The sequence below is a fragment of the Salvelinus alpinus genome, chromosome 33, assembly GCF_045679555.1.
Source record: "Salvelinus alpinus chromosome 33, SLU_Salpinus.1, whole genome shotgun sequence".
Lineage (NCBI taxonomy): Eukaryota > Metazoa > Chordata > Actinopteri > Salmoniformes > Salmonidae > Salvelinus > Salvelinus alpinus.
The window spans coordinates 10,469,911-10,483,825 of NC_092118.1; the positions used below are offsets into that span (position 1 = coordinate 10,469,911).

The following is a 13,915-nucleotide window of genomic DNA, read 5'->3' on the forward strand; positions in this document are numbered from 1 at the left end:
GCCATTCTCAACACTGAACATGGTGTTCTAGGAGACAGACACCTTAGTCTATGTGCACCCCACAGTGCAGACACAGTGAGATAAACAGCACTGGTGTATCCAAGTTTGTAGAGTTCGATACTACTTTCCTTACGTCTACGTGACTTCATATACATATTAACTCAGCAAAAGAGAGAAACATCCCTTTTCAGGACCCTGTCTTTCAAAGATAATTCGTAAAAATCCAAATAACTTCACAGATCTTCATTGTAAAGGGTTTAAACACTGTTTCCCATGCTTGTTCAATGAACCATACACATATAATGAACATGCACCAGTGGAACGGTCGTTAAGACACTAACAACTTACAGACGGTAGACAATTAAGGTCCCAGTTATGAAAACTTAGGACACTAAAGAGGCTTTTCTACTGATACTGAAAAACACCAAAAGAACGATGCCCAGGGTCCCTGCTCATCTGCGTGAACGTGCCTTAGGTATGCTGCAAGGAGGCACGAGGACTGCAGGTGTGGCCAGGGGAATAAATTGCAATGTCCGTACTGTGAGACGCCTAAGACAGCGCTATAGGGAGACAGGATGGACAGCTGATCGTCCTCGCAGTGGCAGACCACGTGTAACAACACCTGCACAGGATTTGTACATCCGAACATCACACCTGCGAGACAGGTACAGGATGGCAACAACAACTGCCCGAGTTACACCAGGAACGCACAATCCCTCCATCAGTGCTCAGACTGTCTGCAGTAGGCTGAGAGAGGCTGGACTGAGGGCATGTAGGCCTATTGTAAGGCAGGTCCTCACCAGACATCACCGGCAACAACGTCACCTATGGGCACAAACCCACCGTCGCTGGACCAGACAGGACTGGCAAAAAGTGCTCTTCACTGACGAGTCGCGGTTTTGTCTCACTAGGGGTGATGGTCGGATTCACGTTTATCGTCGAAGGAATGAGCTTTTCACCACGGCCTGTACTTTGGAGTGGGATCGATTTGGAGGTGGAGGGTCCATCATGGTCTGGGGCAGTGTGTCAGAGCATCATTGGACTGAGCTTGTTGTCATTGCAGGCAATCTCAATGCTGTGCATTACAGGGAAGACATCCTCCTCCCTCATGTGGTACCCTTCCTGCAGGCTCATCCTGACATGACCCTCCAACATGACAATGACACCAGCCATACTGCTCATTCTGTGCGTGATTTCCTGCAAGACAGTGTTCTGCCATGGCCAGCGAAGTATGTGACCTGTTGGATCGGAGGGTGAGGGCTAGGGCCATTCCCCCCAGAAATGTCCGGGAACTTGCAGGTGCTTTTGTGGAAGAGTGGGGTAACATCTCACAGCAAAAACTGGCAAATCTGGTACAGTCCATGAGGAGGAAATGAACTGCAGTACTTAATGCAGCTGGTGGCCACACCAGATACTGACTGTTACTTTTGATTTTGACCCCTCTTTTGTTCAGGGACACATGATTCCACTTCTGTTAGTCACATGTCAGTGGAACTTGTTCAGTTTATGTCTCAGTTGTTGAATCTTGTTTTGTTCATACAAATATTTACACATGTTAAGTTTGCTGAAAATAAACGCAGTTGACAGTGAGAGGACGTTTCTTTTTTTGCTTTGTTTACATGTGGCCACAGAGCCCCATTGTCAGTGGCGAGCCAACCAGGATAGCCCTTCTGAGGTCCTGTTAGCCCCATGGGCCCCTGGCAACACTGTGGCATCAGCCGGAGACAATTATGACACTGGGAAACAAAAGCCATGGCACTAACAAAGAGTTCCCACTCCCACTGCCATCGTGCCACAACTGACATCACTAAGCCTCTGGATTTATCCCCTCCAGTTTTCAAGGAAGATTCCTATTGATTTTCTATCACTGTATGAATGTACACAGTAAATGGGAAGTGCCCTCTTAGTTTTTCATCTGATGAGACAAAAGGATATACCCCAACATATTTATCCCGCCCTTGCTCTTGAAACACTAGCTTTCACACCATAAAGACCATGACCATAGCTCCTATTTGCCTAATAGTTTCATAACCTGTGGGCATAACATTTGTTTTTTTATAATTTGTGTAGCAATAAGTCCTTAGTACTCTAGTTAATATTAATGAGATTACATTAGGTTTACCATAGGAACACAATCTGTAGCATCTATGGGTGTTTGTGGACGGCTGGAACAAAACAAGTGGATGACACATGTCTTTAGACAGGGGGATAACATGGATTCATTAATCCATCACAAAGGTAGTTCAGAAACTACCACATACTGTAAGTGACATTTGTTTGAAAATTAATGTCAGTAGTGTGACTGCACACGTCATTCAATTTAGGCCTCAAACCTGCAGAGGTTTTGTCACAGACCCAAATCAGCTTTGGAATTTCATTTTTATAAGCAATTGTTATTTTTCATCCCCTGAAGTTTATAGGTGTTACATATTTGTAATTGCACTGGTGGGCTACAGGCATCAAATCAAACCAGAGACAATATTCCCACAATTGAGTTTCCTCGACCAAGGGCCCAGTGGTGCATCCAACTCTGCAGTCATGAGTGTCCCCGAATTCTCGGTACAATATCCAGGAAGGACAAGCTAATCTGAACTGATTTGAAACAGTGCCAAACAGAAGCTTTTTTAATCCCTCACTTTTTTTTTTATCAGAGGAGTGGAGAATGTACCCCTCTGAAAAGAAAAAGGTAGAGGGGGCTATTTCATGGCCCACTAGTTCCACTGTTTTGTTCCACACTTCAATTCCTATGTATTGTCACATAGTTTGGATTTGCTATTTGCTGCAGACACACCTTTCAAGGAATCAGAAGTATGAAGGTGCTTTCATAATTAAATGCAAATATGGCTCCATTTTCCCACTGCCATTGTAGTATTAGCAATTTAACTTTTAGGCAGATAAGACTTATTATCTCTGAAAAGTAGAGCAATTTCCTGTCTTAATTTAATTTGACAATTGGCAAATACCTATAGCAGATACAATATACATTATTCTCAACCAGCGTTGCAGGAATAGACACATTTTTATTGTTGCATACATCAATAGTACTTCAATTGTAATTAATTTGTATTATTTCCCTACATTCCCTGATCATTCCCTAAACGAAGACTTTGTGACACTTTCAAAGAATCTAGGTTTACTAAAGTTCTGGTATTGTAACAGTACGTGAAACTGTTGAGTGATTTGGTAAGCCCTGGCGACGGTAAGGGTCATCACAGCACATGAATAACTAACAAACACATGTCTCAAAGGGCCACTTGAGGATCTCTATGTGAAATAATTGGGTAGCAATAGCAAAGCAGGTTTTTAGTCAGAGTGCAATGGTGGTCTATATGTTTTGATTTGTTTTTGTAAAAGGGAGGACAGTGTTACTATTAATCATTGTTGGACATGTTTTGGCTGTATTAAAAGGAAATGCATTCCCCACATGTACAATATTTAATGACCCTCTCTCATGAAACAATCTTGACATTTTGCTGGAGTGGGTCTTTATTCTGTAACATGTCATATGAACAGGCTCATGAGAATATTATACAGTTTATTTATTTTATTTTTATTTTTATTTATTTCACCTTTATTTACCCAGGTAGGCCAGTTGAGAACAAGTTTACATTTACAACTGCGACCTGGCCAAGATAAAGCAAAGCAGTGCGACACAAATAACAACACAGAGTTACACATGGAATAAACAAACATACAGTCAATAACACAATAGAAAAGTCTATATACAGTGTGTGCAAATGAGGTAAGATAAAGGAGGTAAGGTAATAAATAGGCCATAGTGGCGGAAAAATTACAATTGAGCAAATAAACACTGGAGTGATAGATGTGCAGAAGATGCATGTGCAAGTAGAGATACTGGGGTGCAAAGGAGCAAAAATGAAATACAGTATGGGGATGAGGTAGTTGGATGGGCTGTTTACAGATGGGCTATGTACAGGTGCAGTGATCTGTGAGCTGCTCTGACAGCTGGTGCTTAAAGCTAGTGAGGGAGATATGAGTCTCCAGCTTCAGTGATTTTTGCAGTTCGTTCCAGTCATTGGCAGCAGAGAACTGGAAGGAAAGGCGGCCAAAAGAGGAATTGGCTTTGGGGGTGACCAGTGAGATATACCTGCTGGAGCGCGTGTTACGGGTGGGTGCTGCTATGGTGACCAGTGAGCTGAGATAAGGCGGGGCTTTACCTAGCAGAGACTTGTAGATGACCTGGAGCCAGTGGGTTTGGCGACGAGTATGAAGCGAGGGTCAGCCAACGAAAGCGTACAGGTCGCAGCGGTGGGTAGTATATGGGGCTTTGGTGACAAAACAGATGGCACTGTGATAGACTGCATCCAGTATGTTGAGTAGAGTGTTAGAGACTATTTTGTAGATGACATCGCCGATGTCGAGGATTGGTAGGATGGTCAGTTTTACGAGGGTATGTTTGGCAGCATGAGTGAAGGATGCTCTGTTGCGAAATTGGAAGCCGATTCTAGATTTAATTTTGGATTGGAGATGTTTAATGTGAGTCTGGAAGGAGAGTTTACAGTCTAGCCAGACACCTAGGTATTTGTAGTTGTCCACATATTCTAAGTCAGAACCGTCCAGAGTAGTGATGCTGGTGCGGGCAGCGATCAGTTGAAGAGCATGCATTTAGTTTTATGCATTTAAGAGCAGTTGGAGGCCACGGAAGGAGAGTTGTATGGCATTGAAGCTCGTCTGGAGGTTAGTTAACACAGTGCCCAAAGAAGGGTCAGAAGTATACAGAATGGTGTCGTCTGCGAAGAAGTGGATCAGAGAATCACCAGCAGCAAGAGCGACATCATTGATGTGTACAGAGAAGAGAGTCGGCCCGAGAATTGAACCCTGTGGCACACCCATAGAGACTGCCAGAGGTCCGGACAACAGGCCCTCCGATTTGACACACTGAACTCTACCAGAGAAGTGTGCCTGTAAAACAGATGATGAGCACCACATATTCTGAACTGCAGATTGTCTGTATCTACAAAGGCACAACTCATGCTCTCGGCCTCAAAAACATTTGCCAAGCCCCAAAGCCAGGTGATACAAGGCAGAACAGAGGAGTTTAGACCAACAGACTGTTTGTTCCTCGCCAGCAGCTGCATAAGGGAAACATCTCCACCTTTATTCCACAAATTTTCTATCAATGGTCCTAACAACAATTAGCAGAGAAATCAACTAGAATAGAAAAGAGTTAGCATCGTTATATTAAAACTGAGAAGCACCATGTTAAACTGGCCTGGCGTTATTACTCTGTTTGTGCCAGATTAATGGCACATTCCTAATGGCAGGCACAGAGGTGGCCTTAACTAGTGTTGTCCCCCACTATGACCCATTATGTCTCCTGCAGTCAGCAGGCCTGGGTACCTGTGGCTAGGCCTGATGCCTTCTGTAACCATGAACATTTACCGATGTTGTCAGAACACCTGAGAACACATTTTACAAAAAAAATTACCATACCATCTGTACTGTCAAGTTGCTGCCTGCGAACAGCTTTCCTCCTTTTATTCTCTTCCCACCTGAGCCACAGACTAATGACGAGTTGGGCATCAGCATCAGCACTGCTCTTTATTGTTCATTTTTCAAAGCCTTCACTGTAAGATTGTTTTCTCTGTTGGGACGTTGTAGCACAGTATGCTGTGTCATTCATGTGTCTGGCAATAATGTTGTCTTTAACCTTACCAATAAGTACCTCTGGCTTTATAGTGGAACCAGGAAGATTACAGGGGGAGAAGCTAGCTGTAAGGAGTGATTATGGGTGTCAGAAGTCCACTCTCTTTTTAATTATGTGCCCTTTCTCATATACAGGTACCTCAGTCACTAGGGTGACGGCAACAGACGCAGATGACCCAGTCTATGGAAACAGTGCTAAACTTGTGTACAGCATACTGGAAGGACAGCCCTACTTCTCCATAGACCCCAACACTGGTGAGTGGATTGCCATGGTGAAATACTAAAGAAAATCAAAGTTTATTCGTCACATGCACAGGATCCAGCAGGTGTAAACAGTACAGTGAAATACTTACTTGCAGCTCTTTCCTCAACAGTGCAAAATAAATGTAACATTCAGGATCATGGCATGTAACATTGTCGAGCCTGGACAGATAGACTCCTTCCTGTACGGTTCGATGGCAGTCAAAACAAGTGTTGTTTCAGTGAAATGTACAGATTGAATGCATATTATCCATACATGGACAATTACTCAGTATACAAATTACAGTTACGCTTTGAGGATATAACTCCAAACAAGATATTTAAGGACTCTTACATTTAAAAGACAGTGCTATCTTTTTTAATTCAATCTGCCGTCCGCTTATTCTTCAACCTTGACTCTGCTGTTTTCCTAATTGCATTTTCAGCCGACTTGTTAACAGTGTGTCTGTAAGCAACATGATTAAATAATGGTGAAATTACATTAATAATCAATGAGATGGAAATCAACTGCTCACAATTTGGAAAAACAACATATAATAAACAAGCTCCAAGAACGTCCAAGCTGTATGTACATAATACATATGAAGGCATATTTCTACATATACTGTAGAAACCCTGTTTCCTCCTCAACAATATTATGATTTTAATCACTCACCTCTACCACAATAAAATGGAGAAGGTATAGTGAATCTATGAAAGGACAATTTGAGGATCAGTGTGTACGCTTTGCATGATTACTGAGCAAATGCAGATGGCTCATTCAAGTGAGCCAGCTGTTTTAATGAATGTTAATGACAAATAAAAGGTAAGGGAAAAACAAACATTATAATCCATTTGACACTTCCAACACCATGAAGGAAATGAAATGCATCTAATAAATAAATAAACATCATGCCCCAATCCATCACTTGGTTAATGGACGGTAGAAGAAATCCTACCGAATATCTATGGAAATTAGTGTTTGTCTTTCCACCCTTTTCAGTGATGAGGATTTAATTTGAATAGCTAACGATGATCAACAGAGATGACAGTGGAGTGAGTAACAGAGGATAACTGAAGTGTGTGTGCATGTGTGTCTGTGGGTGTGGTGCGTGAGTACATGTGAGTGTGTGTGTGTGTGTGTGTGTGTGTGCACTTCTTTTAGGGAGAGTTGTTCTTACCTGCTTCAGACAGGTAAGAACAGTGCATTGTCTCAGGCATAATATGACCAAGGGTGTCAGGCCTTTATTAAGTGTTGATTATCTTTTTGATTATCCTGCCGGCCTGTTTTCTGAGCGGATTATCCTTGCCCTGAGCTCTTAATTTTCTGCACCGTGCCACTGCAGTCAATAAGGTTCATTCTGCGTACAATATTTTTTATATATACAGAACCAGTCAAAAGTTTGGACACACCTATTCAATCCAGGGTTTTTCTTTATTTGTACTATTTGTAGAATAATAGTGAAGACATGAAACTATGAAATAACACATATGCAATCATGTAGTAACCAAAACAGTGTTACACAAATCAAAATATATTTTATATTTGAGATTCTTGAACGAAGCCACCGTTTCTTTGCCTTGATGACAGCTTTGCACTCTTTTGGCATTCTCTCAACCAGCTTCATGAGATTGTCACCTAGAAAGCATTTCAATTAACAGGTGTGCCTTGTTAAAAGTTAATTTGTGGAATTTCTTTCCTTCTTAATGCGTTTGAGCAAATCAGTTGTGTTGTGACAAGGTAGGGGTGGTATACAAAAGATAACCCTATTTGGTAAAAGTCCATTTTATGGCAAGAACAGCTCACATAAGCAAAGAGAAACGACAGTCCATCTTTACTTTAAGACATGAAGGTCAGCTGAACATTTAAAGAACATTTTACGTTTTAGTGCAGTCTCTTAAACCATCAAGTGCTATGATGAAACTGGCTCTCATGAGGACTGCCACAGGAAAGGAAGACCCAGAATTGCCTCTGCTGCAGAGGATAAGTTAATTTGAGTTAACTGCACCTCAGACTGCAGGCCAAATAAATGCTTCACAATGTTCAAGTAACAGACACATCTCAACTGTTCAGAGGAGACTGTGTGAATCAAGCCTTCACGGTCAAATTTCTGCAAAAAAACACTACTTAAGGACACCAATAATAAGAAGAGACTTGCTTGAGCCAAGAAACACGAGAAATGGACATTAGACCGATGGAAATCTGTACTTTGGTCTAAGGAGTCCAAATGTGAGATTTTTGGTTCCAACCGCTGTGTCTTTGAGACGCAGAGTAGGTGAACGGATGATCTCCGCATGTGTGGTTCCCACCGTGAAGCATGGAGGAGGTATGATGGTGTGGGGTTGCTTTGCTGATTAATTTAGAATTCAAGGCACACTTATTAACCAGCATGGCTACCACAGCAATCTGTAGTGATATGCCATCCCATCTGGTTTGCGCGAAGTGGGACTATCATTTGTTTTTCAACAGGACAATGACCCAAAACACACCTCAAGGCTGTGTAAGGGCTATTTGACCAAGAAGGAGAGTGATGGAGTGCTGCATCAGATGACCTGGCCTCCACAATCCCCTGACCTCAACCCAATTGAGATGGTTTGGGATGAGTTGGAAAGCAGAGTGAAGGAAAAGCAGCCAAAAGCAGCTCATTATATGTGGGAACTCCTTCGAGACTGTTGGAAAAGCACACAAAACACACCTCAATGTGTACAAAGCTCTCCCTCGCCCTCCATTTGGCAAATATGACCATAATTCTATCCTCCTGATTCCTGCTTACAAGCAAAAACTAAAGCAGAAGGTACCAGTGACTCGCTCAATACGGAAGTGGTCAGATGACGTGGCTGCTACGCTACAGGACTGTTTTGCTAGCACATACTGGAATATGTTACGCGGATTCATCCAATGGCATTGAGGAGTGTACCACCTCAGTCATCGGCTTCATCAATAAGTGCATCGACGACGTCGTCCCCACAGTGACCGTAGGTACAGACGAACCAACAAACAAGCAAAGCATCAATACAGGATTAAGATTGAATCCTGCTACACCGGCTCTGACGCTCATCGGATGTGGCAGGGCTTGAAAACTATTACGGACTACAAGGGGAACCCAGACGCAAGCTTCCCAGTGACGCAAGCCTACCAGACGAGTTAAATGCATTTTATGTTCACTTTGAGGCAAGCAACACTGAACCATGCATGAGAGCACCAGTTGTTCTGGACGACTGTGTGATAACGCTCTCGGTAGCCGATGTGAGCAGGTCAACAGTCACAAAGATGCGGGGCCAGACTGATTACCAGGACGTGTACTCAAAGCATGCGCGGACCAACTGGCAAGTGGTCAATTACATTTTCAACCTCTACCTGACTGTAATACCTGCTAAGGTAACCTTCCTAAATGATTACCGCTCCGTAGCACTCACGTCAGTAGCCATGAAGTGCTTTGAAAGGCTGGTCATGGCTCACATCAATAGCATCCTCCCGGATACCCTAGACCCACTCCAATTCGCATACCGGTCCAACAGATCCACAGATTATGCAATGTCAATCGCACTCCACACTGCTCTTTGCCACCTGGACAAAAGGAACACCTATTTGAGAATGCTGTTAATTGACTACAGCTCAGCGTTCAACACCACAGTGCCCACAAAGCTCATCACTAAGCTAAGGACCCTGGGACTAAACACCTCCCTCTGCAACTGGATCCTGGACTTCCTGACGGGCTTCCCCCAGGTGGTAAGGGTAGGCAACAACACGTCTGCCATACTGATCCTCAACACTGGGGCCCCTCAGGGGTGTGTATATAGTCCTGTCCTGTACGCCCTGTTCACCCACAATTGTCTGGCCAAACACAACTCCAACACCATCATTAAGTTTGCTGACGACACAACAGTGGTAGGCCTGATTACCGACATCGATGAGACAACCTGTAGGGAGGAGGTCAGAGACTTAGCAGTGTGATGCCAGGACAACAACCTCTCGCTCAATGTAAGCAAGACAAAGGAGCTGATTGTGAACTACAGGAAAAGGCGGGCCGAACAGGCCCCCATTAACATCAACGGGGCGGTCATGGAGCAGGTCGAGAGTTTCAAGTTCCTTGGTGTCCATATCACCAACGAACTATCATTGGTCAAACACACCAAGAAAGTTGTGAAGAGGGCACGACAACACCTTTTCCCACTTAGGAGACTGAACAAATTTGGCATGGGCCCCCAGATCCTCAAACAGTACTACAGCTGCACCATCGAGAGCATCCTGACCAGTTGTATCATCGCTACAGAGGTTGGTGCATATGGCCCAGGACATCACTAGGGCCAAGCTTCCTGCCATCCAGGACCTATATAATAGGCAGTGTCAGAGGAAAGCCCAAAAAATTGTCAGAGACTCCAGTCACTTGTATTTTTTTGATTTGTTTAACACTTTTTTGGTTACTACATGATTCCATATGTGTTATTTCATAGTTTTGATGTCTTCATTATTATTCTACAATTTAGAAAATAGTCAACATAAAGAAAAAACCTTGAATGAGCAGGTATGTCCAAACTTTTGACTGGTACTGTATATTTATTCTTCTCTGTAATAATAGTACCTACTTAGCAAGCTCCCTGGTGCTCGAGGGCGCCGGGCTGCCCTGCATTACGCACTCCTGCCACCATCATTACTCACACCTGCTTCCCTCATCACGCGCATCAGCGATTCATTACACTCACCTGGACTCAATCACCATTGTTTTTACCTCCCCTATATCTGTCTGTTCCCCAGCTCTGTTCCCCGCTTCTGCATTAATGTTTGTTTTTCTTTGTATACCTGGTTCTGACGCTGTTCCTGTCCTGTTCCATGTCTGTGCTAAATTAAATGTTCAACTCTCCGTACCTGCTTCTCCTCATCAGCGTCGGTTCTTACAATGGTATAGACTGTTTTCTCTGCTACCACACGGCAAGCGGTACCGGAGCACCAAGTCTAGGACCAAAATGGCTCCTTAACAGCTTCTACCCCCAAGCCATAAGACTGGTGAACAATTAATCAAATGGCCACCGGACTATTTACATTGACCCCACCATTTGTTTTCTACACTGCTGCTGATTGATTTTTATTATCTATGCGTAGTCACTTCACCCCTACCTAAATGTACAAATTACCTCGACTAACCTGTGCCCTCGCATATTGACTTGGTAACAGTACCCCCTGTATATAGCCTCGTTATTGTTATTTTATTGTGTTACTTTTATAATTTCTTACTTTAGCTTATTTGGTAAATATTTTCTTAACTCTTCTTAAACTGCACTGTTGGTTAACTTCTACTTAGTACTCATCCCGGATCCGGGAGCACCCCCCACAGTAAAAAAGCTGACTAGCATAGCCTAGCATAGCGTCACAAGTAAATACAAGCATCTAAATATCATTAAATCACAAGTCCAAGACACCAGATGAAAGATACAGATCTTGTGAATCCAGCCATCATTTCTGATTTTTAAAATGTTTTACAGGGAAGACACAATATGTAAATCTATTAGCTAACCACGATAGCAAAAGACACCACTTTTTTTCTCCACCATTTTTTTCCTGCATCAGTAGCTATCACTAATTCGACTAAATAAAGATATATATAGCCACTAACCAAGAAACAACTTCATAAGATGACAGTCTGATAACATATTTATGGTATAGGATATGTTTTTTTAGAAAAATGTGAATTTTTCAGGTATAAATCACAGTTGTACATTGCAGCTGCAATCTGAAATAGCGTTGGAAGCAGCCGGAATAATTACAGAGACCGACGTCAATTACCAAAATACTCATCCTAAAACATTTCTGAAAAATACACAGCCTACAGCAATCGAAAGACACAGATCTTGTGAATCCAGACAATATTTCAGATTTTCTAAGTGTTTTACAGCGAAAACACAATATATCGTTATATTAGCATACCACATGAGCTAACATCACACCAGCATTAAATCAAGGCAAAGGGGGCGATAATGTTATCGCCACCAAAATATATTAATTTTTTCACTAACCTTCTCAGAATTCTTCAGATGACAGTCCTGTAACATCATATTACACAATGCATATAGAGTTTGTTCGAAAATGTGCATATTTAGCATCACAAATCGTGGTTATGCAATGTAATCTGTCAAAACATGGCATGCATTCGGGCCGGCGCCATCTTGGAAAGGCACCTATGTTTACGATTATTTATCGATTAGATTGACTAAAAAAATACAGGTTGGACAGCTAATGAAAGATGCATTGGTTATTAATGCAACCGCTGATTTAGATTTTTAAAATTTACGTTACTAGACATACATTGTGAGTTACAGCCAGACTAGTGCCGCAAAAAATGGCTGACAACTGCGTTTACATTTTTCCACATAAATACGGAATAAAATCATAAATAACTCTTACTTTTGGACGAGCTTCCATCAGTATCTTGGGCAATGTGTCCTTTGTCCAAAAGAATCGTTGCTTTGTTGTAAAACGACCTCCTCAACTTCAGAACTAGCAGCTAACGATAGCTACACGGCACACACATGCCCAAATCCTCAAACGCAATACTAAGGAAATTCAGAAAAATAGCAATATACTCGCATAAACTGATATAAATCGGTTTCAAATAACTTCGTTATGATGTTTCTAACACCTATATCGAATTAAATCACAGACGGATATATCTTTGATCAATAACGAGAGCTTTTGAGCATGCGATTCTGATGTCCTCCCTTGCGTCCTGGCGAGCGTCAAAAAGAAGGGTCATCTCACTCCATTCCCTTTTATAAACTCTGAGAAACACCTAGAGACACCATTCCACTTCTCATTGGTTACTGACATCCAGGGGAAGGCGGGTGCAGTTCATTTCGATTCATAGGGCATACACAGAGCTTAAAACTGATCCGAGATCAGAGACTATTTTTCAGAGCTTCGCATGTCCTGTCATGATTTTCGCTGTAGAAAGAGTTCTGGTTCACCCACAGACATAATTCAAACGGTTTTAGAAACTAGAGATTGTTTTCTATCCAATAGTAATAATAATATGCATATTGTACGAGCAAGAATTGAGTATGAGGCAGTTTAATTTGGAGACGATATTTTCCAAAGTGGAAACAGCACCCCCTGTATTGAGAAAAGGTTTTTAAGGGCTTGCAAGTAAGCATTTCAAGGTAAGGTCTACACTTGTTGTATTCGGCGCATGTGACATAAATCATTTTGATTTGATTTGGCTGAGAGAACGCCAAGAGTGTTGAAAGCTGTCATCAAGGCAAAGTGTGGCTACTTTGAAGAAATCTAAAATATATATATTTTTTTGATTTGTTTAACACTTTTTTGGTTACTACATGATTCCATATGTGTTATTTCATAGTTTTGATGTCTTCATTATTATTCTACAATTTAGAAAATAGTCAACATAAAGAAAAAACCTTGAATGAGCAGGTGTTTCCAAACTTTTGACTGGTACTGTATATTTATTCTTCTCTGTAATAATACTACCTACTTAGCAAGCTCCCTGGTGCTCGAGGGCGCCGGGCTGCCCTGCATTACGCACTCCTGCCACCATCATTACTCACACCTGCTTCCCTCATCACGCGCATCAGCGATTCATTACACTCACCTGGACTCAATCACCAGTGTTTTTACCTCCCCTATATCTGTCTGTTCCCCAGCTCTGTTCCCCGCTTCTGCATTAATGTTTGTTTGTCTTTGTATACCTGGTTCTGACGCTGTTCCTGTCCTGTTCCATGTCTGTGCTAAATTAAATGTTCAACTCTCCGTACCTGCTTCTCCTCATCAGCGTCGGTTCTTACAGAATGCAGAAGCCATAAAACAAAGCATAGGAGAGTGCTGGCGTTTCGGTTGGTGGTGATGTCTGGTCCGAAAGCTGCCACCGATGGAAATGGGGGTGCCTAAGACAGCTCGTCGGGCTTCCACGCCCTAGCTGGCTCGAGATGTTTTCTTTCCCCGGTTGGCTCGGCAGGCGCCCATCCCACGTCACGCCTCAGCCGGATTGCCAGGGTTTTT

General features: G+C 42.5%; 1 protein-coding gene across 4 annotated transcripts in view; it reads left to right on the forward strand.

Annotated features, from left to right (window-relative positions):
• The window catches only part of LOC139562767 (cadherin-8-like), a 101,603-nt gene that overhangs the window by 55,515 nt on the left and 32,173 nt on the right, over positions 1–13,915 (forward strand). For all 4 annotated transcript variants that reach the window (XM_071380770.1, XM_071380767.1, XM_071380769.1 and 1 more), the window contains exon 4: positions 5,803–5,922. In XM_071380770.1, coding sequence (XP_071236871.1) covers positions 5,803–5,922 — 120 coding nt within the window. The remainder of the gene's footprint in view (positions 1–5,802; positions 5,923–13,915) is intronic.